Source organism: Cavia porcellus, unplaced genomic scaffold, assembly GCF_034190915.1.
Source record: "Cavia porcellus strain 051 isolate PalLab524CR breed Dunkin Hartley unplaced genomic scaffold, mCavPor4.1 scaffold_1, whole genome shotgun sequence".
NCBI lineage: Eukaryota > Metazoa > Chordata > Mammalia > Rodentia > Caviidae > Cavia > Cavia porcellus.
Window position 1 is genome coordinate 167219349 of NW_026947484.1, and position 25352 is coordinate 167244700.

A 25352-nucleotide genomic window follows, 5' to 3' on the forward strand; every position below is an offset into this window, starting at 1 on the left:
CAACCTTAAAGATGATAGGTTCCCAAGCGTGTGATCTAACTGGCCTCCCTTCCTCCGGGGCTTTTGCTGCTTCCCTGTAGCTCTGGAGTTCATTCACCCTCACCCACCCACAGTAGCTGCCCTCATCATTCATCACTAGGCTCCCCCCTGGACTATGGCAAAAGCCTCCTTGGTGTTGTATTAGCCAGAATAGTCTTGAAATGCAAGTGTCATCGCATTATTCTGCATTTGAAAGTCTCCAATAGCTCTGTTAATGAGAATCACAATCTTCATTTTTGAGTGGTCCCTGCCTGGTTCTCCTCCAGCCACATTTATAACACTCTTCGCCTCACCTAACCTGGAACACACACATTCCTTACTCAGCCAACTTCTCAGGTCTCAGATCTCAGTTTGAAAGCCACTTAGACCACATTTTTAAATTCTCTTTCCTGGGTAGGATCCACTGTATTTCATGTCAATATTTGTCATTGTAGTTAATGTTGTATAATTAGTTGCTTCAGTTTATGTCTAGCTTGGTCACTAGAGTACCCTCTTGGTAGCAGGTATCCAGTAGAAGATGGAATAATTCTCTGTGCCTCACATCCTTGACAGGACACACCTGCCTTGGTCTTCAGTCACACAGGAACACAGCCCAGGAACAAAACTGCTTTGTCTTTTCACTTTTAGTTTTCACTGTTTTAAAGCCCCTAAGCCATACCTGAAGCCAACCGTCTCACTTGGTGTCACTCTTTGTCTACTCAATGACTCACCCAATGAACTAATTTTCTATAACTATACAGTAAGTTATTAGAATTCATAGCCCTTATACATGGTCTGAGGTAATGCTAACTTGGTTCACAAACTTAATTTGTTCTACAAATGGAAAAGATGACCATATTTCTATTTGTGTGGGAAAGATGGCCATGGTCATGTTTGTCACCTGATGCAGACTTTGAAAACAAAAACAAAATTTTGCCAAACATTTCTGTTTGCAAACTAAATTGTTTACAAGCAAAAGCTCTTATGAACTGAGGTACCACTATATAAAGAAAAGATAGTACCATTTCAACAGATTAAATTGTCTTCTCTTAGGCCATCAAGTACCAAAGATAGAAAAACCCACAGCTTCTTTTTGCCTGAATTTTAATTCTGCCTTGATACACTTTCTCATATCCTATTTTAAGATTTCTCTGTTTAAAAATCAATATTAAGATTTTATGCTGACACTTGAATGGATTTTTATTGACTAGACCAAAAAGAAAGGTAACACTAGATAGCCTAGAATTTTTCTTTTCTGTCTTCAATTTGATAAATTCTCTTTGAACATCTACTGTGCTTAAGACATAGAAGAATGGAAGGGTGAGATATGCCAAGAAAAGTAGAGAATGGTCTTTTTTTTGTTTCTTTTTAAGGAGTCTATACTCTAGTGAAGTAATCTACTGCCCATAGTAAGTGCCATAATAAAAATACAAGCCAAATATTGCTGGCACACTGAGACTGGACTGATTCTGACTGCTAGAATGGAAAGTCTCCTCAGATACAATGGGAACATGGTGAAGGGGATGCCAGTGATGATGAGTTGGCTATTATGTTAATGCTACTGTTTGTGAACCTACACCAGAGAAAAGCCGCTGCTTGCTGTGTATTAAAGGCCACTGTAATTTAAATGGTAATATTTCCTCTTTGTTTCTATTTTCAGTCTTGCCACATTTTTCTGTTTCAATAGAACCAGAAAGTAATTTCATTGGTCATAAGAACTTCAAGAATTTTGAAATTACTATAAAAGCAAGGTAAGGAAGTTTTATTTCATTTCATTTTTCAAGTTACCAGCTAAATTAGTAATAGTTGTTCAAAAAGAGATCTGTGATTTATTTATTAACAGCATCTACCAGGACTTTGGAACAGACTTCAAAAATCTATTGAGGAGACTTCCATGCTAATACCATAGTTTATGTCCTCCTCTAATTTTAGCTTTGTTTGTTATTCACCGGTAAAAAAATGAAACATCTTGAAGATTCAAGCTCAATGTGTATATTTAGAAACCAACTTAATTTAGAACATTGAGACTCAAATACAAAGGCTTCTCTTCTTTTCATGTTTAAAATTCCTTAATCAGCTAGCAAATGCTGTGGTACTGGTTCAAATCCCAATGCTTTAAAACCACAAGCATTTCTGAGTTAACTGGGCAGTTCTGCTGATGTGCACCAGGCTGATAACACTTGGGATCACCAGGAGCCTGAAGTCAATAGGCAGATCCCTCTGGGGATGGCTGATGTAGGAGGGTCACATTCACATGTGTAGCAATGGCTAGCAATTGACAGGGACTGAGCAAATGGTTTAGGTGTGTATCACATCACCCAGCAGGCTGTCCCATGGCAGCAGCAATGCTGGGTGGGAGGAGCGCGAGAGAGAGAGAGAGAATGAACTAAATTCTCCTTGAGACTTTGGTACTTGGTACTGGCACACCATTCTTTCTACCACATTCTTTTTTCCAAAGCATGTTACAAGGTCAGCACAGACAAAGTAGACTGATATGTGGAATGGTAGACAGTTGGGCTTAATTTTGTAACAAAGCTGTCACAAAACTTAGGCCACTTTAAAAATGGCAATATCGAGTAGTTGTTAATAATCAATTTATGAAATTGCATTTCTAAGAACTTCTTATATTAGCACATTTAATCTTCATAGCTCTATGAGGTAGATATTATGACTATTCTGATAAAACAAGTGAAAAAATGAGTTACATGAATTTTACATAATTTGTTCAAGATGTCATGGCTAGGCAGCCTGTCTGCTCATGGAGTCAATCCTACTATTCTTCCTCTTTTGTAAGTATTTATTCTACAAATTGGGTGTTTGTCATTCAGCCTACACTGCCATAAAAGGCTCAGATGAAAGAAACTAAAACCTTGTAATGGAGACAATTTATTTGTTCAACCCATTAGTAAGAAAAGTTAGCATTAGTTATAGTATTATTTGTTATGCAGGAAGTTTACTTTGTTCTAAATTAAAAAGGAAACATACAGTTCAAGTTTTTTCAAAAGAGTAATGTCCTGTAGCACTGAGGTCAGGCATGCTCCTTTTAAAGACATAAAAGATAATAGCGAGTCGCTCCCCCTTGTTATCAAGTCATCTAGGAAGTAGTGCTGACTGGAGGAAAGGGCCCTTGGAGCTAGATCTTTTGATCTCCCCAAAATCAACTTTTTCATCTCCCACATACTAATAACAATCCATACTCTGACTGTATTATTGTGGCTTTCTGAAGAAAAAGTGTAGAAGCGGCTGGAGTATACGATGAGCTTTAAGTAAATTCAAATTGTCACATTTTACCTGAGTCTTAGTACTGCACCATGTCAACAGAATGATGTTGGAGTATTGCTTGACAGGTATTTTTACAACGAAGTAGTCACTGAGGCTGAAGTTTATGTCTTTTTTGGAATAAGAGAAGATATGAACGATGATCAAAAAGAAATGATGGAAGAAGCAATGCAAAGCAAAATGGTAAGATGTCCAGACCTAAAGATGATGAGAGGATGAACAGTTACTTCTAGCCTTCTTGTTCAGTCCCTCATTCTACATAGGTGTGAAGTTGAAGGTTAAAATCTCCAGGGGTTTCCCATCTCTACCTTAAGATAAAGGCCGCTTTCTTGACATCAGTCTCCCTTGCCAACTTAGCTCACTCTATTTCCTCTCATCTTGTCTTTTGTACTAATGTTACCCTCCCACTTCTCAAACTTAACATAGTTTGTGTTCCTCCAGGTCTTGTTCTTTTCCTCTGTCCCCTCCTGCCTCTTCTTTGCTTCATTAACTCCTTGTTGGCCTTTAAGTTTCAAAGTGGACACTTTCCCTGATTCCTCTGAACTAGGTTAGCTGCCCCACCTTTCCATCTCATAGGCGTCAAGACTCAGTTTATTAGCAGATCTTTCACATTTTCTTGCAGTGGTTGTTAACTAGGGATGATTTTTACCCACAAGAGCACGTTTGGCAAAAAAAAAAAAAAAATAAAGAGAGAGCGCGTTTGGCAATGTCCCAAGTAATTCATGGGTGTCACAAAGCGGGAAGAGGATGCTATTGGGATTTAGTGAGTAGAGGCAGGATTGGTGCTAAACTGTTACCGTACATAGAGCACTCTCTCTCACACAGTGAGGAATTACTCTGTTCAAAATGTCAGTCATGCAAAAAGTGAGAAACTCTTCTTTATTGGAATTTCTTATTTTTTTATGTATCATTTTGACCTTAAACTCTTTACAGTTGTAAATCATATCCATTCCGTGCCCAGAGGGAGCATATTTCCTACCAAAGAGTAGATGCTCCGAAAGTATTCGTAAAGTCTCCTGTCCATGGTTAAGGCAAGTAAGTGGTTGCTGTACCTGAGATCAGATACCTGGTCCCTTCCTCTTTTATTCAGTACACTTCATACAATAGATGGTATGAATGCATGTAATTTTTGCTCACTTTGGCATATTCCTGCATTTTGTGTCATCAATTTGTTTACCCTCTACATTTTTTAAAAAACAGCCATATTTATTGATGACATAAATTAAAGGTCATTTTTTTTTTCAATTCAAGATTCCACTCTAGATGCTGAGATTTAAAGCTAAATTAGGACTAGGAGGGCATGGCTCACTGGTAGAGCACAGGTGTGATATGTGTGAGGCTCTGGGTTCAATCCCAGCACCCAAGAATCTGGCCTCAAGTTCAATAATTTTAGAGTAAAAATAAAACAAAAATCTATTTTTAATAATTTAATAATATAATATTACTTAGTTCTATCCCTTTATTCCCTATAAATTAAATTAGAGTTTTAATTTGTAAACAGTGAAGCACAAATTAAATGTAAAAATCCAATAAACTCTTAGTGTCAGAAGTAGCATGACAGCTCTACAAAGCTGGATGAGCCATGGGGAATCAGAAAAGGCATCTTCAATAGCTGGACCAGAGACCTGTTGGGCCATGTGATGTTCAAGACTCTTTTACAACTATAATATTGTGCAAATAAATTGGAAAATAACATCCTGGGCTTCACTGTGGACTTGGAATCCACTTCACTGGTGATGCTAAACCAGTCCTCCCGCATTTGCCCTCAATCTAGAGGCAACCAAAGCAGGTATTGTCAGTCTTTATTTTTCTTAAATGTTCTTCTCTAAACTAATTCTTTCATTTTCCCTTTTAAAAAGTTGACAGATGGAATTGCACACATCACATTTGATTCTGAAAAGGCAGTTAAAGAATTGTCATATAACAGTCTGGAAGATTTAAATAACAAGTACCTTTATATTGGTGTAACAGTTGTAGAGACTAGAGGTAAGTTGTGTTTCTTTTAAGAAATATTGAATAGCATGTCAATAATGTAAATGATTTCTAGAGGATTTTTTGTATTTTTGTTCATATTTAAATGTCACTTTTTACATCATTAAAAACTTGGATTAAAGCAGAGCTCTGCTGCTATGTGGTCATTGGGTGGGCCACTGGGTCCTTATTATCTTAACGATAAAAATACAGTGATGCTGCACAGTCCCAAGTGTCTCTGCAGCCATCTACCCTGAACATCTGTCACGCTAGAGCTCTTACTTGGAGAAGAGGAAAATCAAATTGAGAGTATGTGTATCAAAATGTTTGATGTGTACTGTGGAAATGGAAGCTGTTATTCTTATCATTCTCCTGGTCTCCTTATCTGTGCAGTGACAGCTATTGAACTGAATGCTCTCTAAAGCCCTTTTTTAGGTATAAAAGTAAGGAATTCTAGCTAATGATTAGGTAATAATGTTCCTAAAGTGAGAACAATAACAGTATTTAACTCATAGGATTACGGCGGTGATCCAAGAGTGAAGATATGCAAAACACTTAAGCAGTAACTGTCCTATAATGAGGGCTGTCTATTGGACAGTCTCCTGTTTTTCTCTTCTTCCTTTCTTCCTCTGCACTTTTCCTTTCCAAGGGTCCACCTACTGCTTTCTTAACATACTTAAGCTTGTCTAGTGCTCTAAAACTCATGCCAATTTTTGTAATAGTCATTAATTACTGCTGCAAGCCAGATTCATTTTCTTATGCCTAGTATATCTTGATTACTAATATCCTATTTTCAGGTTTATATTAAGCTCCTGACTACTCTTGAATATGTAGTTTAATTATACTAACCCCATTTTTTTCATAAGATAACAAATGGTTCCGAAGACCCCTTTCACTCTTTTAAGTTTGTCCTTTCATGGTAACAGAATGAAGAATCCAGATTAATTACCTAGTTACGGAGCACTTACCTAAACCAGATGCTCAGTAGATGTTGGAGAGCAATGATGACTTTACATTCCTTATCCAAGCTATTGTTTTCACCATTTTAATATTTTAATATTTCTTGCTTACTTTTGTTCCTCAACTTATTTCAAATAAATTCAGCAGAAGTAATATTTATGAGATGGTTCAGAGCACTAATCACTACACAAGCTTGCAGATATGAATGATCCCAGCACACAAGTAACTTGCAAAATAGCATCAGGTTTAAGAAGTAAACAAAGAACCCTGTGCTTGAAGCAAGAGCTTAAGGCTATTGATTTTCAGAGATAGGTAAGTTTCTGATTGTCAGTTCCCAATAACCAAGAATGATATTGCAAAGATAATTAGCGAAGGAGGCTTTGGAAGCAGGGATAGTACACAGAGTGATGTGGGCCTCCCTTACAGCAAGAAGAAGGAAACTAAAGTTTGATCTTCAAGAATAACAGTCTTGCTGCAGTAACCGGTGTCTTGGTTACTTTCCTCATTGTTGAGACAAAATCCCTGAAGCCCAAAATGAAGGACGGAAAGGTTTATTTAGCTTACAGTTTTGGAGGTGTCATTCCATACTCAAGCTGACTCCAACGCAGGGTGGCGTGGCTCAGGGGCAACCATTGGGCAGCTTCAAGCAACAAGAGTGAAAGGGCAACAGGGAAAGGTATATCTCTTTGCCTCCCTTATATTGTCTGCCTGTTACCAATCCCTGAGCAGGTGCAGCACTCATGCCACCAATTCCAGCATTAGATAACAAACCAATTACAAATGCTAGACTCAGCCACCTCCATGATCGCATGTGGTTTGGAGGGCCACCCAGACACAAACCATAGCAACAGGACATGTGTAGGAAATGTTGTGGATGTAACACTAGAAAGGAGTTTGAGAATGCTAGAACTTCATGTGCTATTCTTAATGTTTAATTTGATTTTCAGCCATACAATTACATTATTGTGATTTCTCTCATGGACCCTTAGAGTTTTCCCTTATCAAGTTCTCCTGATTGTTCTCCATTTGTTTCCATATCCCTGCAACCTAACTGTGAAGTCATATAAGGCTAAAACTCTGGCCTCTACTGATTTCCTTTCCTAACTCTTGAACATATATCTGCAGAGACATAGGTTCAATGTAGATATCAGGCACATCATTAGGCTTCTAAAAATGGTAACATGATGCTTTTGGTTTTTTTTAGGTGGGTTTTCTGAAGATGCAGAGGTACCTGGCATCAAATATGTCCTTTCTCCCTACACACTGAATTTAGTTGCTACTCCTCTTTTCTTGAAGCCTGGGATTCCATACTCCATCAAGGTATGAGACTGGGAAGTAGCAGGTAGCTGCTGAATGTGCTCGTCTTTTTTTGTATATTGAAAACATGGAGATAGGAAATGGGAGAAATGTGTTGAAAAAATCCGAGGGAATGTACCTGCCCTCTTGGGAGTGATTTGTGCTTTCATGACGCGTGCGGGTATTCAGTAAGACAGCCTCTTATTAGGTATTCCCATTACATTATGTGTAAATAAAACCTCATATTTCCACCATGCGAAAACTACTAACATTTAAAATTACTTGGAGGCAAACAGTCTTAAGCTGAAGAAACCACTTTTTGAAAATAGGCTCCTCTCTCTTTCACTACTTTTTCTTAACCTCTGGAGTATCTCTGAGTATGCATTTCTGTGTTTTCCCACTTTGACCTGTACTGTTGTGCAGAACTCTGGTCTCTTGTCTATCTCTCCTTTTGTTCTCTGTCTTTTACATTTTGACTCTTTCTGTCCCTGACTCTTTTTATATCTTTTACGCTTCCTTTTTCCTCTTCAATTTTTATCTTCCCCCTCTACTTTTGATTTGAAACATTCATTTAATTTATTATATTTATTCTGTTAAATATTTCAATATAAATTATATTATGTATTATATTTTATTACACTTATTAAGTGGAAATTTTTATTTCCTGTCCTTAGTTTAGAAAGCCTAGAGGCTTATGGTTATGTTTTATTCTTTGAAAACATGTTACTTTTAGAAATTAGTTTAAGTAGCCCAGCATGGTGGTGCATACCTGTAATCTCAGCACTCTGAAGGTTGAGGCAGGATTGCAGTAAGTTCAAAGTCAGCCTGAACTACATAGTGAGTTCAAGGCCAGCCTAGACTATATACCGAGACACTGCCTCAAAAAAACCAAAAATCAGCTTCATTACACAATCAGCTCCCTATATTCTATAGTTCCTGTATCTGTGGATTTTGCCATCCACAGATTGAACGTGTACAGATTTTTTTCCTGTAAATGTTATAAAAACTAGCTATTTGTATAAATTTGTACCATGTTAGTTATTATAAGTAATATAGAGATGATTTAAAGTGTAAGAGAAGATCTGTGCAGATTATATGTAAATATTATGCCCTTTATATAAGGAACTTGAGACCCTTGGCTATTGATTTTTATGGGGCATCCTGGAGCTGATTCCCCATAGAAATTGAGAGATGGTTGTAGTTAATACATTGTCAATTATTACTTATAGAGGATTCTTGACTTTTAAAAGAAAAAGATTTACCAAGCATGAAGCAAGCTTTGGATATGCTTTTAACTTCTTACATACAAACATAATACATTCAACATACAAACATAATACATAATACATTCATATTAAATATGCATGAAAATGTGTAACACAATACATATAATATCATGTCATGCATATAATATAGGTATGTATAATATAATATGTAAATATATGGTATGATATCATATGTATAAATTAGAAATATCTTTTATATAATTTTATATCACATCTAAAAATATAAAAAAGATAATTTGTGGAAATTATAGATATTATATACCAATTATATGCATGCATGGTGAGAGGTAAAGGTTAAAAAAGAAAATATATCTATTTATAGTTTCTCACTTTAAAAAGAATCATCACCAAAGTGACTGCTTCATTTTCTCCTTTACTCCATGCTAAGGCAATTAAAGAAACAGACGTTAGGTAGCAGAAGATATTGGCATATCTTTGGTTGACATGTTAGAAAGCTTTTATGTCTGAGTCTGATTTATAGATGAAATCCCTCACTTGAGAAAGGTTAAGATAAATAGTATTGAGCCTTTCAACGAGCAGACAGCATATATCCCCTCAATGAATTATATTTTGCTGCACAGGAAGAACTGCTTCAGAGCTGTTAAGCTTTGAAAGGCATGATGAGTTGTTGAAATGGATCTGAATTGTTCTGCAAACAGGTACAAGTTAAGGATTCACTTGACCAGTCGGTAAAAGAGCTCCCAGTCATCCTGAAAGCACAAACAGTCGATGTAAACCAGGAGATATCTGACTTGGAACCAAAGAAAAGTGTAACAAGTCTCAGCGATGGAGTGGCTTCATTTGTGATTAACCTCCCCTCTGAAGTGAAAGCGCTAGAGTTTCGTGTGAGCTGAGTTCTCCTGCTGTATTTACTGGGACGATGTGTACTCTTGACTGTATGTTTTGGCTCGTGTGTAGAACAGATGTGGCAGGGTTTATAAATGAGTGCAGTAAACTTATTGCAAAAAAACAAATACCAGAGAAAATCTGCTAACTTCTTGAATGACTCTAAGGGAGACAAATCCATTAAATTTTGAGAATTAAGTGGGTTTTTTTGAGAATTAAGCATTTTCTCTTACACCAATTAGACTGTACTAGAATATGGAAACTGAGGACAGTGGTAGGAATACCTCCCTTCCCCCCACACACACATTCTTACTATCACCTCTCAGGACCACCAAAGGGTCAAATGTGGAATCCTATGTTTTTCCCAATGCACAAACCTTCTCTGCCTTCAAGTTTACTTACTGGCCTTCTCTTCCACATGTAGTATTTATAGTCCCACCTCAAATAAAATGTAAGCTAATAATGCAGGTCAGTGAGTACACCATACATCCACCAAGAACTTAATAAATACTAAGGCACTGTGCCATGAGCTTTTAAGGAACACATTTAATATCCACTTAATCAGCAAACAAGTTAGAGAATATTACCTTTGGACTTTTGTGGCTGAAGAAACTAAGGCTTCTAACCTCTCTTTTGATTAAGTAACTTATTCAGATGATAAAGGTTGGCACTGCAATACAAACCAATGTGTGTCTGACACCAGACTACAGACTAATAATCATTCTGCACCCTAGACTCAGGTATTAGTCCTACGTTAGCATGTGCAACCTGCCCATGTTTAGCCACACTTCTCTGTGTCACCCCATCACAATGGTCTCTGGCATGTTTGCTCATACCTCCTTTCCCTTGGAGAGTTAGAGCTGCCCCTGCACCACTGCCCCTCTTGTACCCTCAATTCCTGAATCCCATTGCCTAGGAAGAGAATGCCCCATGATGTCTCAGGAAGAGTGCCAGTTTTTGTTTCTGGAGTGTCCTTCTCACTTATCAGGCGTCTCTACCATAGCTCAGAATTATGTTACTGGTTTCTATAGTTTTATAATGGTACAGCTGTACAGACACTGGTGTAATGTAGTGCTGTTTTTTGTTGTCTTTAATATTTTATATTTTAAAACTTAGGTACTTGTAAGACTGAAATTTAGACAATATGTTTTACAAAGAGTGTTGCTCATAAACCATGTCTGTTTTTGAATTTCCTTCCCAGGTCCAAACTGATGTCCCAGATCTTCCAGAAGAAAATCAAGCCCAGGAAGATTACTATGCTGTCGCATACTCATCTCTCAGTGAAAGTTACCTTTATATTGATTGGACTGAAAACTATAAAGCTTTGCTTGTGGGAGAATATCTGAACATCATCGTTACCCCTAAAAGTCCATATATTGACAAAATAACTCACTATAATTACTTGGTACGTTCTGTAATTTTAGATTTACATCTTATTGTTCACTGATCCTTTGCTATATGGACAAATATTAGAAGGATTCCTTACATTTGTATTTATAAAACACTTTTGAAGGCATTATCTATTTAAATATCAGCTTTCAAAACAGGAAAAGCTTGATTTTTATGGTCATTTCACAAATGAGAAAACTCAAGACAAAATGTTTCAGGACTCACCAGGATCAGTCAGTTCAGAAGAGGGTTTTGATTTGAACTGACGACCTCTGACTCTTAATCTAATAACTCCTTCCACCAAAGGAAGCCTGATTAAATTGCATCACCTCTCTGTTACATGTCCAAAGATTATACAACTACATCTAGTTCAAAAATGTGCATTTCATTGACATAAAAGCAGGGACCTAAACCCTCTAAAGAATTAGGTCATACCATACCTGCTTCAATTCTGCAGTCAATAACACTTACATTAAACAGGATCAATCAAATCTGTGGTGAACCTTAGCAAAGAATGTGCAGATAATGTGAAGAGCTTCTTGCTCTGAGCCAAAGAAGTGGAATGAATTATTCCAATAGCCAGGTCAAATAGGTGATGGTGGCTTTTTCCACATTTTTGAGGAAAAAAATTGAAAAAAATAAATAAGGATGACTGAAAAATACTGACTGATGAAATGTAGAGAAACTGTGGACTACCTGCAGAACCATGTATGCGGTCCTGCTCTCCAAGGACAGTTTAAAGGAGCTTTGAAGCCATTTTGGCTTCATACGATCTTATTTCCACCTTAATCTTCCAATTTAGAATCTAATCCATGCCTTTAAAATTTAATCCTCAAATAAAATACACTCCACTTACTCAGCTAGTTTTATAAATCAACAAAATAAAGCAGGTTTTAACCACAGTGTGTGACTTTAAACAGATCTAGGTTCATATTTTAGCTGTTTGATTTCTACTTACATTGTTTTGAACTAAAATCAGTGTGACTTTTTTTTAGCCAGTTCCTAAACCTCAGTCGCTTCAGTGGAGGTGAATATTTCTACCTCTCGTGAGAATAAACAAATGTTAAAGTTCTTGATAAATATTAGGAACAAATACACAAGTTAACTTTACTTTTCTTTTTAACATAAGTGTTGCTCCACCTCCCAGCTTCACCCTGCAGCACAGATTTTGTTTATGTACTTATTGTTGCTTCCACTATTTATTTTTAGATATTATCCAAGGGCAAAATCATACACTTTGGCACCAAGGAGAAACTTCCAGATTCATCTTATCAAAGTATAAACATTCCAGTGACGCAAGACATGGTCCCCTCAGCCCGACTCTTGGTCTATTACATTGTCACAGGAGAGCAGACCGCAGAATTAGTGTCTGACTCGGTCTGGTTGAACGTTGAAGAAAAGTGTGGCAATCAGCTGCAGGTAAGACACAACCGCACATCACAACTGAATTTGCCTCTGATTGAAGGAGACTGTCAGAAAGACACTCCTGAACAAGTTTATCTTATGTACATGATCTTCTCTTTTTCAATTGACTTTTTAGGTTCAGCTGTCTCCAGATGGAGACTATTCTCCAGGCCAGACTGTGTCTCTTAACATGGAAACTGAGTCAGACTCATGGGTGGCACTGTTAGCAGTGGACAGTGCTGTGTATGGAGTCCAAGGAAAAACCAAAAGGCCCATGAAAAGAGTTAAGTCGTACAGTCCTGAAGTTGCTGTGGGGTGGGGCGGTCAGGACAATACTTCACAAAGTGTGGCCACCAGCACAAGCTGTAGGTGGAGAATTAGGATAACACTCACCCGGTTTTCTATAATGTGCCCAGTTTAGTAGTTTGCAGGAGGAAGCCTATTTCATGTTAGCTCTCACACCACAGGTCAATTCATTTTTGTTTTTTCCAAATATAGATTTAATCTCTTAAAAACAAAGGACCATGCTAGCCAAGAGTCAAAGTGTCATTGTTCAGGAGACATTAAGGATTTAGGGCAGGTTGTGGTACACAGTTACAGAGGCAGCAACAGAGAAGACAGGAAAAAATGCATAGGCTATCTTTGGATTTGTTCATTTAAATTCTTATTAAAATCTGTGGTGCTGAAGAAGTTGAAAATTAATTTCCTGAGTTGCCACTTATTTCCACTACACTCAGCTACTATTTTCTAGGCTTGCATTTTCTCTGAACAAAGAAAAAAGAGTAGAAAAATTATAATGGTAAAAGCATTCAGAGAGCTTTTGGGGGTTAAAATTAAAACTGAAATAAGCCCTGTGTGTAAGTACTCCCCTACTAAGAATTTTAAATCCTCGCCTAAAAACATAAGCGATTGTGCTCAATTTTAGTTAGAAATTTAAAGATTAAACTTTTAAATGTACTCTTTTATGTTTTCACTCATTTATCTATTCATTCATTTATTACACTGATTGCAATATGTGTTCTATGTACAAAACACCACAGATGCATTGGTCAGTTTTCTCATTGCTGAAACAAAAGATCTGACACACAAACAGTGTGAAGGAGAAAAGGCTTATTTTGGCTCATGGTTTCAGGGATTTCGGTCATGTCCAGCTGGCTCCAGGGCAGAAGCATCATGACAGAAGGGACTGACAGGAAAAAGATGCTCAACTCATGGTGTCCGAGACACAGAGAGCAGGAGGATAGCCAAGATAAAGAGCCCAGAGGCCAGACACGTTCCCCAGGGTCATACCTCCAGGACCCACACAGACACAGGCTTTACCAGTGTGCTTTGCTTGTCTCCTAGGCCTCTCTCAAAGCCATCAAGGTTAATAGATCAGTTTCTAAGAATCTGCCTTTTAATGGTGTTGCTTAAAATTTAGTTTTTGATTTAAAATTGAGTAGGTATGTTTTTATAAATACGAAAGAACAAACTAAAGGAATCAAGTTGGGAAATTGGGTCTTGGTCAGTTGATAAACGAATGCCCTGTGTGTTTCACAGGCTCAGTATAACCATGGAATGTGCAAGACCTTTAGTTCTCTGGAGAAATTCTTATACAATATTTGAATAAGCTTAACATTTTGGTTTTCTGGACAGGTGTTTCAAGCTTTCGAGAAGAGTGACCTGGGCTGTGGAGCAGGTGGTGGCCGTGACAATGCAGATGTGTTCCATCTCGCTGGACTCACCTTCATCACCAATGCAAATACAGATGAGTCTCAAGAAAATGGTAAAACGCTCAGCTTTTTTATTATTTTATGTTTATTAGTACATGTTTGCTGGACATGATTAAATTCATCATTTTTTAAACTGAATTTTACATTGATTTCTATCAGACATCACTTTTCTCTCTTCCAGAATATTCTCTACACTGCTCTTAGAATTTCATGACTGTGTAACTCCCCTGTATAAAATGTTTTAGTGACCTTAAGGATAAAATACAAATTCTTTAATGTAGTACTCAGACCCTTTATGATCTTCTCCCTGGTACTTTCCAATTATTTCTCCCTGCTCTTTCTTACTCCTCTGCAGTTCTTGGAGGGCTCCATCCTCTTTTACACCTTTAGGCCATAATTTATCAAGATTGCTTTCCCTTTTGTTAGCCTGGAGAAGCTAGGATGACAGTTGTCTCCTCTATAAGGCCTTTTCCCCATATAAAATCGATTATCTTCCCCACCTCTTTAAAAGAGAGGATATGGTAGGGACCAAATCTATACACAAACAGTATTACCCATTTTTACTCTTGGTTATAAGTCTGAACTCATACCCAGCACTGGGAGCTGTTCAAGGGCAGAGATCACATCTTAATCATTTTCTTTCTGGGGCTTTAAAGTTGTTCCTATTATACACAATATTATGGTATTCATATTTAAATCTGTAATAATATAGCTCAATAAGCAAATAAGAAAAATAGATTACCGAAAACTTTGTTCACTCCAGATGTTTTGGTACTTCTCTGTAATCAAAGGATCAAAAGGTTGCAGGATTCAGAGCCAAATTCAAATCAATTTTCTTTTAAAAAATCAACTAGATGACACTAGGAGCTCCACTATGATGAAACAAGTGGATGGTGCATAACGCCTACTTTGAAGCAGCTTCTCAGTGTGGACTTACTGGATGAACAACTTCTGAATGTTTTAAATACTCAAGTTTTATGGAAGGTTTTTAGATCTTATTTACTTCTTTCTTTTTCTTTGTCTCTATTTTTTAAACAGATAAAACTTGTAAGGAAATTCTCCGGCCAAGAAGAAATCTGCAAGAGAAAATACAAAAACAAGGTACTCTAAAGGTTTCATGTGACCCTTTAAGTGTTATGAGCATATCATTCAAAAAAGTTATAGAAAGCGAAAATTATATAATTTCATCTCATTAAAATAGAAGAGATGAGAAGAAATATACATGTGGCCCTCTAGCTCAGTTCTCTCAGAGAAACTAAAGCAAATAAACCCATTAGTTCACTCATCATAGACTTAATCTGAGGTAAATAAGTCTTCATTATGTCTATCTCTAAAATCTAAAATATTAACTTTCATTTGACACAAATATTTTCTCTCTACAAACTTCATATAATAATTAACATCACATTCTTCCATTTTATTCCAACAAAACTCATGATTTGGTTAACTTTGGGGAATACTAGAAATTACTTCTTTTATTTAACATTTAATAGCATTATGGGTTATTCTTTTGAAGTAAGGCTAGTGTAAATTATTTAGTTATTGATAAATGGCCACTGGAAGCAAGCACCAAATCTTGCAGTCTGGATCCTGAGTTCAGTCAGTAATCATACTTATGGTAATATAATAATATCTTCTATATGTATAGGAACTATTATAATTCTAATCTTCATTCTGTGTGGTCCTGAGATGAAAAGGCATAGACTGATTAATCTGAGTACTTACAATGAAAAACAATACCACTAGCAAAGGTCTACAAGCTATATCTCATAATAAATGTTTCAAAAAATAGAATAACATGCAGAAGGGAAGTTATGTAGTAATGAGAGGCATCTTCAGATACTTGAAAGCTTCTTGGACATTTAACTTATTGTATTCAAGGGATTCAGAACCCAAAGTGTCAGTTTCAAAGGATAGTATGTAGCTTAGTTGCAAGAAACTCTTTATCATGTAGTGTGAATTGGAATGGAGCACATGGTAAGGTCATATTCTTCCTATTCCTAGAGTAGTTGTAAGGAAAGGCTGGTCAGTCAATTGTGGGCATTGTAAATAAGGGCATCATTTGTCTGTAGAAACCAAGTATCCTTTGTGATTCCTCCTAAGCCTGAGATATCATGACTCTGGGCATGATCAAGGCTCATATACTATCCTTTCAGCTGCTAAGTACAAACATGTGGTGCTAAGGAAATGCTGCTATGATGGAGCCCGTCGGAATGACTATGAAAGCTGTGCGCAGCGAGCGGCACGGATTACCGTAGGTCCACACTGTATCCGAGCTTTCAATGAATGTTGCACCCTTGCAAACAAGATACGAGCTGAAGACACTCTTAAACCTATCCCGTTGGGAAGGCTACGTAAGTATTTCATTTGCTATCAGACTTCTGGCCAAAGGAGGGATTTTTTTTTTTTTTTTTCATTTTCTACTGCTCATAAAAGCAGTTTTGGGGTTTGGAGATTTAGCTCAGCGGCACAAAACCTGCCTTGCAAGCAGGCAGTTGTAAGTTCGATCCCCAGTACCGATTTAAAAAAAAAAAAAAAAAAAGCAGTTTTTAATGTTCTGGCTAAAATTGAAAGTAGAAACTATAACTTGCAAATACCTGTAAGAGAAATCTATTAGCATTTTTGGAAATTTGAAGAGGTATAATACAGAGCAAGCCCAGAGTCAAGACCCAGTGCAAATTTAAAGCAAATTTTACTCTACAAATCTGAGTGAATAGTTATCCTCTCTGAGTTTCAAGTGAGAAGTTTAGACCAGAGTATGTAGCTTAGTTGCAAGAAACTCTTTATCATGTAGTGTGAATTGCAATGGAGCCAGAATGCCTTTGAGTTTTAGTGTGCTATGATTCTCTTTGATAATGCAACATTAAAAATTCTGTTTATACCTACACTAACTAAATGCAGCAAAGGACTTCTAAATCTTAGAGAACTCTCACTAATATGTTTGTAGAACTTTTAGGACTTACCTTTCATTTGTTTAGGAAAATAAACAAAAGCAGCTAATGTTTAAAAAAAGAAACACAAGCAAAATAAGAGTTCCTATTTTTACTCTGATTGTCTTATTAAATCACATATGCTAAGCATCTCAAATAGATGGATAAAGAAAGTGTATTTACGCACAATGGCATACTAGTCTGCTATAAAGAAATATAAAATTTGAATCATTTGTGGGAAAATAGCTGTACCTCAAGACCAAAATGTTAAGTGAAATAAATCAGTCACATAATTTTACATATTGCATAGTTTCGCTTATATAAGAAATCCAACATATAAATAGAGAGCAAAATAAAAGGTAGATAATAATAAGAAAGAGGGAGACAGATATTTCCCAAATTGGAAGGGGATCTAGAGATGGAAGGAGGAGAGGGAGGGAAAGGGAATGAAAAAAGGAATTAGTATGTGTTATGTATGTGGATCAACTCCACACAAGGAATGTTAACATTAGTAGTGCAAACAAATAATAATTTTTAAAAAGCACAAACTAAAAAATTGGATATGTTTGTGTAAACATAAGTATTATTATGGTCTTTTACACACCATGTTATTACAAATATTTCTGGTATTTCCTATTTTTTATAAAATGTAGACTTTTCACAAATTTGAGTGGCATGCTTTGGGGTTATGCTAATATTCTCTGTATCGTTCCAATTTTAGTATATGTGCTGCCTAAGCGAGTACTTGTTCCTAGGTTTTACTTAGTACTAACAGCATTTTGATGAACAACGTAGAGCTTATGTTTTCACTGCCCGTTTTTTCAAGTAAAACCATCTGGTTTCAGCTGCACAGAGCTTCCCTCTGGTAACCCTGCCCCTCATCGCAGATGGTGTGGCCTCCCAAAACTCCCATCTGTCTGCTACAAGTCTTCAAGACTACCAGGCTCCGTGTAGTCTGTACTCCCTGATGTGGCCTGTTACCTCCTCCAGGCAGTACACTGGGACAGTCTTAGGGCTCACCTTTCTGTGGGATCACAGTCCAGTGTCACTTATGCTCCAAAGTCTGAACGTTGGTTTTGTTTTGGTTTGTTTCTCTTCTGGCACTGGGGATTGAACCCATGACCTTGTGAGTTCTAAGCAAATGCTCTACACTGAACTTTGCCCCAGCTCAGGTAGCTGGGATTAAAGGAGTGCACCGCTGCATTCAACCTAAAAATGCTTATTTTTTGTATTATGCTTAGTTTTCAAGATTTTTTCAGGCTAGGGGTAAATGCAGTCCCTATGATATGTCTCATGCAGAAGTACTTATTAAAGTAAATACAAATAAATGATCGATTTAAGGCAGGCTATTACGTAAAGCTTCCTTTTTTCTAATATAAACACAATTATTAAAATTATAGAAGTGCCAATAATTCCACACACTGGCCAGTATCTTGTAGAACATCAGGAACATTAAAAATTCAACAATTTAAGAAACAAATCATTTTATATATTTTATGCTTTATCAGTGCTTGTTCTAAGAGTTTCATAGTTTTATTCTGAAATCAATGAACACAATGTTTCATTTATTTTTCAGAAAACATTTAAGTTACAGATTAACACTATAAATTTCATGTATGAGTAGATTTTATATTGTTTTTTCTGTAATTGAATGTTTTCTTTTTCTCCCTAGATGTAAAAACCGTGTTACCAGTGACAAAGGTAGCAATTCGGAGCTACTTTCCAGAAAGCTGGTTGTGGGAAGTTCACCGTGTTCCTACAAGGTATTATGCTTCTTTGATGTTACTCTAGAAAAAAATGGAAATTTCAAGTATTATGGCCTGGACACGGTTTATTTCCCTACAGTTTGCTTAAGAGTTAAGATGTTTAAAAGTTAAAATTTAGTCTTATATTGTTTTGCCTCATGATTTTGTTTTTTAATATGCTTATTTTGGAAATTGGTTCCAGGGCAGCATTAATCATTGGTAAATAACAGTACTATTCCATTTCATTTCATTTCACTTTAGTATCTGTTTCCTGCATACAGACATGGGCTGTACTCTAGTAAGCAGCTCCTTTTAAACTACTAATATCTGGAGTATAAAACAAATGCTGGTAAACAAAAAAAAAAGGTTATTCTCTTGTTAAAGTCTTTGATTTGACACTTTTTGATGAAATAGCTGCTCTGTACCAATAATAAGAAAACAATAAGAAATACAGTCTCCAAGCATCATTCTTCCTAGATAGGCCAAAACCACTAGTTTTCAGGCTTATTTGTTCATGATTATTCTTGACTTGATCCTGCTCCCCTCTAACTTTTCTGTTGTCCTCTTATCTGACAGTGTTTATTAGCTAGCACCTTTGGCAAAATTTCCCAACACTGTTTCTCACCCTATATTAGGAGTTAGGTTGATTTACCCTTCCCAATTACAGTAACCCCATTTTGGATACCAGAGTACAGCACTGGCCTGTTTACTTGGCCTGTCTTCTTCATTAAAGTGTAACTACCTCAAAGACAAGAACTAAATTCAGATTACCATTTTGTACACAAGACCTGGCCTAGGACTCTGCTTATAAAGGCATTTAAATAAAGGTGTTGAATGAATACATACTGCCTATGAATTCTTTTAATGCTTTCTTGGTACAACTGCTACAGCGAAGTAGTTTATTCCACTCTACCTGACATAGAGTTGATATGCAACAGCTGTCAATAAATATACAAGTTCAATCACAATCAGAAATTTAATTGCATCAGTTTTCTGCCCACAGTATCAAGATGCATTACTTTGCTTCCCTATTTTAGAACATACAATGAACAAAAGTTTTCTTTGTTCTATTTGTTTTGCCTTTGCAGTGTTTCAAAGGCACCCTTCTAAACTTAAATGTTCACTTTACAGGTGTAATATTTAAAAAAATGGAATACGTGAGGGTTGCTGAATGCATTTTTCTTTAATGAGATTTTTGCTTACTAGTTGACATGATTTTGTCTTGTGATTTCTTCTGTCTTCTAAACTAGTTCAAAGAAAAAAGTTTGTCATGTTGGATTAAATAATGTTTAAATATAGTTCAAAATCGACTTTTTAACTTCTAGGAGTCAAATACAATTAAAGCTACCTGATTCTCTCACCACCTGGGAAATTCAAGGCGTGGGCATTTCAAACAGTGGTAAGAAACTTCCCAGTTAGACACTGACTTAAGCGGCGATTTGATTAGCAAGGTGCAGGTCTTGGTTATGTCTTTAGTTTCTCAGAACTTAAGTGATGTCATTGTAGAGTATATTCTTTATGTATAAAGGTGACTTAGAGATAGCCACATCTTTGAACCTATTGGTTTCTTCTTTTTCTCTTTTTACTTAACTGTCATTTTATAGCTGCTGTCAAGTCTCCACTTTCTTTCATTTTTTCAGTGACTAGGAGGTTGAGTAGAGTTAAAAGCAATGTATGACTTCTCCTTCATGGCAACTTAGTGCAGATACTTTATAAGTAACTTCAGAGTTGGTTTCATCTTTTTGCTCTTTGTGTTTCCAAAAATCTTGGTTTCCACAATAAAAATTCTTATTTATTAAATGGATCCAATAATATATATATATAAAGTTTAGGTACTTTTGATAATAAGTATTCTTGCACCTTAAGTAGAATTAAATAATTGTTGAATGAATGAAATGTCTACTAACACATGCCAGTAAGTATAAAAATAAAGATCAGTGGTCAATCTAAAAAGACATGGGATGAGAGAAAAACATGATCTAATATTCTTTTGTCCTTAAAGTAAAGTTAGTATAAGACATTTTAGTACTAATAAAACACGACAGGAATTCCCTAATACATGTCTATTTTGCTTTTTGTTTGGGCTAAAGGTATGTGTGTTGCTGATACTCTCAAAGCAAAAGTGTTCAAAGATGTCTTTTTAGAAATGAGCATACCGTATTCTGTTGTACGAGGGGAACAAATCCAATTGAAAGGAACTGTTTATAACTATAGAACTTCTGGGATGATGGTAAGTAGTTATTTATGGTAAATTAGAACAAATAGGCAAAAAGAAATGCTTTCTGGTTTTCTGAGAATGACATTAATGTAACACAAAACAGTAAAACTTGAACTCAGTTCAGCATGAGAAACTAAGCATCTGTGAGTATTGTGCTAGATGTGCTGTTTGATAGACGGGATATGAAAAGGAGGAAGAATTAAGAAAAATATTCATGTAACCTAGCCCTGAAGAAGAACACAGTATATAAAATATTCAGTATGCTGCAGTGGTTCAGAGGTGCGTTCACATTCAGTTTGCTGAGTATCTTTGAATTCCTTGATCTCCTTGACTCTAAAAACCCTTTCCTTTCCTCCAAGGTAGCCATTTATACTCATCTTCACTTCGTAGGTCTTATCGTTCCCTCTGACACCTTGATTTAAAACATCTGACTATACAGAAGGCCTCCTTCCTTTTCTTCTAATTCATTTCCCTTATTACTTCCAAAGCTATGGCTCTGCAGCATTGTGGAAATCAAACACATTGAAACAAACACTGTTGTAATATCAGTTAGTCCCCTGCTGCTGTCACTTCAGAATATCTGGCATCTGCAGTTTAGACAGAAGTTTATTTTGGCTCAGTTTTAGGAGGTTCAGTTCATGTTTGACTGGTTCCACACAGAAACATCATGGTGGAAGAGAGCAGCAGAGAAAAGATGTTCCACTCCTAGTATGGGGGAGTCAGAGAGCTGGGGAACAGCGCCAGAGAGGAAGGAGTCAGTGACTGATACAGACTCCAAGGCCGTGCCTCCATGACCCACCTAGACACACCTGAAAGTGTGCTTTTCTAGTTTCCTCCATGTCTCTCGTACCGACCAAGTTGACAAGCAAGATTAACCATCACTATTTTACTCCCCGAATGCACCATCATTTTAATCACAGCAATTAAAATCATACACCCTGACTCACTGCAAGGTACAATCTATGGAAAACTCCAACCATGAGGGGACCCACGAGTTGTCCTTTTTGTAGCACACCTTTAGAGAATATTACAGAGTAGGCTGTTTCCACTAGAAAAACCATAATCACAAAACTTTACGTGGGAACCCTGTGAAGTCCAAAACTCTACCTGCATTTTTAAAAGCTGTAATATTATTCTTAGAGATAACCATCTCAGCTGTCTCAAAAAATTTTGTTTCCATATTCTAAATTTTTTTGGAGAAACTATGTGTTCCATTAACACATTTTCAGGGTAGAATTTAAACTTTCTCATTCTAACCTTTGAAAAGATTCTAATCTGTAACTTCTGTATATTTAAATGTTGATTTTAAAATTAACACCATTATATCAAACTTTAAATGTAGGTAGCAGAATCTAAATACCATAACAATCCATTTTTAAATACTTGAATGAACTCATCAACAGATTATGTACAATTTTGTTTCTTTATAAACTCATATTTCCATTCTTTTATGTTTGAATTTTTTCTACTGATCATGCTATCATACTTTGATGCAATGAATACACATACATAAAAAATAAAATATTTTAAATTAAATTACTATAAGACTAAGTAGCAAATTGTTGTAGGTTTACTTATTACAAATTTTACTAGTGCATAATTGATAAAAATATAACAAATTTTAAAGTTACTAAACATAAAATCTTTATTTAAAAAATCTCATTAAATATTTTCCCTCAATTAACTTAATAAATAAATAATATTTATTATTAGAAATGAGCACTGACTCCACATACATTTATTTCAATTTTTCATTTCTATTGAGATAGGCATTTCTTATTCAACCCAACATAACCAAGAAAGTTGAAAAATCAAAATATTGTCAATTTTGTTACCCTTTTATTAATGCTTTGTATTTAAATGACTTTATCTTAACTTTATTGGAATACTGCTTTTTTTTTTTTTAAGAGTAGGAAGAAGTTGTTGAGAGAAAGAAAGCTTCCACCTGAGAGGGACAAAAAGGGGCATGGAAAGTAGGCTGCCCTTTAACATTTTTTTTTTTTTTGAGACAGAGTCTCACCATGTAGCTCAAGCTGGGCTGGACTCTGTGTAGTTCAGGTTGGCCTCAAACTCACAGCAATCTTCCTGCCTCTGCCTCCTGTGTACTGGGATTACAGGCATGCGTCACTATGCCCAGAAATCTGATTTTGTCTTAAACCTTCAAACTTCACATTTAGTTTATTTGATTTATATAATATGCAATATGGTTGCCATATAACCTAGCTGTTAAAAAACCAGTTTTCATTGTCACAACCAAAATCAGATGTAATTTTCACCATAGAAAGACAATTTTATTTTTAATCCAAATCATATTAAAAGAGGTCGCTCTTTAAACATGTCAAATTATAATTCAAATAGATACATAAATAGGTAAATAGAACAGAAAACTATGCCACAAAGGCCATAGCTAAGTCCTAGTCATGAAAGGAACAAGGAAGGGTTCCTGAGGTCACCTAATTAAACATACATAAAATAGGTGCGACACACACTAATGCACACTTTCAACGTGTGTTCTCACTAATATCATGAGAATCATTTTTCCATAGCAATATTTTATTTGCTTCCCGATCACATAGTAATTCACATATGGAATGTATTATATTTAACCATTTTTGTATTAAAGACATTCATGTCTCCAAGTTTCCACTATTTTAATAATCTTTGGGAAGTCTACTTTTAGATGTGGCCTTTCTTCATAAACATGGGTATTTCTGTAGGACAGATGTTTTGACTTAAAGTGGAATTTTATATTAAAGGGCATCAATATTTAACCTTTTGATAAGTATTATAATAATTGCCTTCCAGAAAGACTACACCAATTAACATTCTTATCAATGTATGGGAGAAAGATCCCAAATATTCTTATAATTTTTATAAACATTTTTATTCATAGAATGAATATTACCTATCAGTTGAAATGAGTGGACTAAATAGGTAATAAATGTATCATTTGGATTAAAACTCAAAAATCGTAATGTTTAAGAAAAGCAAATTTTAGGACATGATTGATGAATGCAACTATGTAATATTTGAAAGTATGAAAGACAGCACTCTGTATTATCTATAAATGCACACAAAATTGTACTAATATGATGGAGGAAAAAGGCCTGCCTTGGATACTTTCATTTTAGTACCCTGCTTTCTAACCATGTCAAGCCTCATTTCAGTTATCTGCCAGCCATTTGTATTCCTTCTTTCCTGTACTGTGAACTATGCCACCCTATGCACTAGCTTTACATCCCTTTCTTTAGCTTACTATTGAGTTGTTTCCTTGACAAAGGTAGGTTGCCTAGCCTTCCCTTGCCTAGTTTTTTGACCTGAAAAATGGGATAATAATCATTGTTGAAGGTTAAATGAGCTAGTTCATGTAAATATAATGCCTTGCTTGTAGGAAGTACTCCATAAGTGTTAACACTTGTTACTGTTTATAGGAGCACTTCATATTTAATGACGTTTAATTCCTCACCAGTTACATATATTGGTAGTTGTTTTCTTTCATCTGCTACTTGTATTTAAATTTGCAAATGAATTTTATCAAAGGCCACTGTGTGTGTGTGTGTGTGTGTGTGTGTGTGTGTGCGCACGTGTGAACTGAACTCAGGGGTTTCATGCTGAGCTACATATCCAGGTCTTTCTTATTTTTTATGTCATGACAGGGTGTTGCTAAGTTGTCCAGGCTGGGCTCTGACTGGCAATCCCCGGCCTCAGCTCTCAGAATTCCTAGGATCTTTCTTTCCTGCTCTGCCCCTGCTATACTATTGTTGGCCTCTGCTGACCAGTAATCTTCTTCAGTTGCTGCCCCACTCACTGTGGTTGTTGTTGACCCACAAAGATAGTTAAATTGAAACCTAGAAATTTCACAAAATTAGTTGTTGAATATTGATATTTGCTCATCTGTATTGTGTTGGTTTATTCCAGATTTTATGAATTTATTCTTTTGGGAGATAGTTCTTGATTCTGTCAGTTCACCAGATTTTAAAAGAAGTTGAAAAATATTCACTCCAGAATCAGTGACTACTATTCCTATTACAGTGTAACAATTAGGAAATGGAAAGTTAGAGAGGGTGTACATGCTATTCCCATAGCATGGTTAGTAAGGAAAGCCAAGGTGTGAATCCACAATTTTCAAGAGCTAAAGTTGAGTTGAAAAATGAAATGTGAGTGGGAAGTTTGTAAGATTGGAAAAGGAAGTTGGGGACATACTGGACATGCTTTGAATGGGTCAAGGGATGTAGTTTTCAGGCTTTTCTCAAACCATTCTTTATTGGATGTCAGAGGCTGAGCTCAGAGATACAAAG

At 36.1% G+C, this 25352-nt stretch overlaps 1 protein-coding gene and 1 non-coding gene across 2 annotated transcripts in view; one reads left to right on the forward strand and one right to left on the reverse strand.

The window, feature by feature from the left end:
* C5 (complement C5) overlaps positions 1-25352 on the forward strand; it is an 87360-nt gene that overhangs the window by 17091 nt on the left and 44917 nt on the right. Inside the window, exons 7-20 of the mRNA XM_003479135.4 lie at positions 1679-1769; positions 3366-3480; positions 5157-5283; positions 7433-7548; positions 9470-9655; positions 10858-11061; positions 12255-12464; positions 12586-12732; positions 14085-14214; positions 15200-15262; positions 16318-16515; positions 18764-18854; positions 20162-20235; positions 20927-21066. Of these exons, the coding sequence (XP_003479183.1) occupies positions 1679-1769; positions 3366-3480; positions 5157-5283; positions 7433-7548; positions 9470-9655; positions 10858-11061; positions 12255-12464; positions 12586-12732; positions 14085-14214; positions 15200-15262; positions 16318-16515; positions 18764-18854; positions 20162-20235; positions 20927-21066 (1892 nt within the window). The remainder of the gene's footprint in view (positions 1-1678; positions 1770-3365; positions 3481-5156; positions 5284-7432; positions 7549-9469; positions 9656-10857; positions 11062-12254; positions 12465-12585; positions 12733-14084; positions 14215-15199; positions 15263-16317; positions 16516-18763; positions 18855-20161; positions 20236-20926; positions 21067-25352) is intronic.
* On the reverse strand, positions 17734-17836 carry LOC111754400 (U6 spliceosomal RNA). The gene has a single exon (XR_002789091.1). It is a non-coding gene; the product is annotated as a U6 spliceosomal RNA (small nuclear RNA).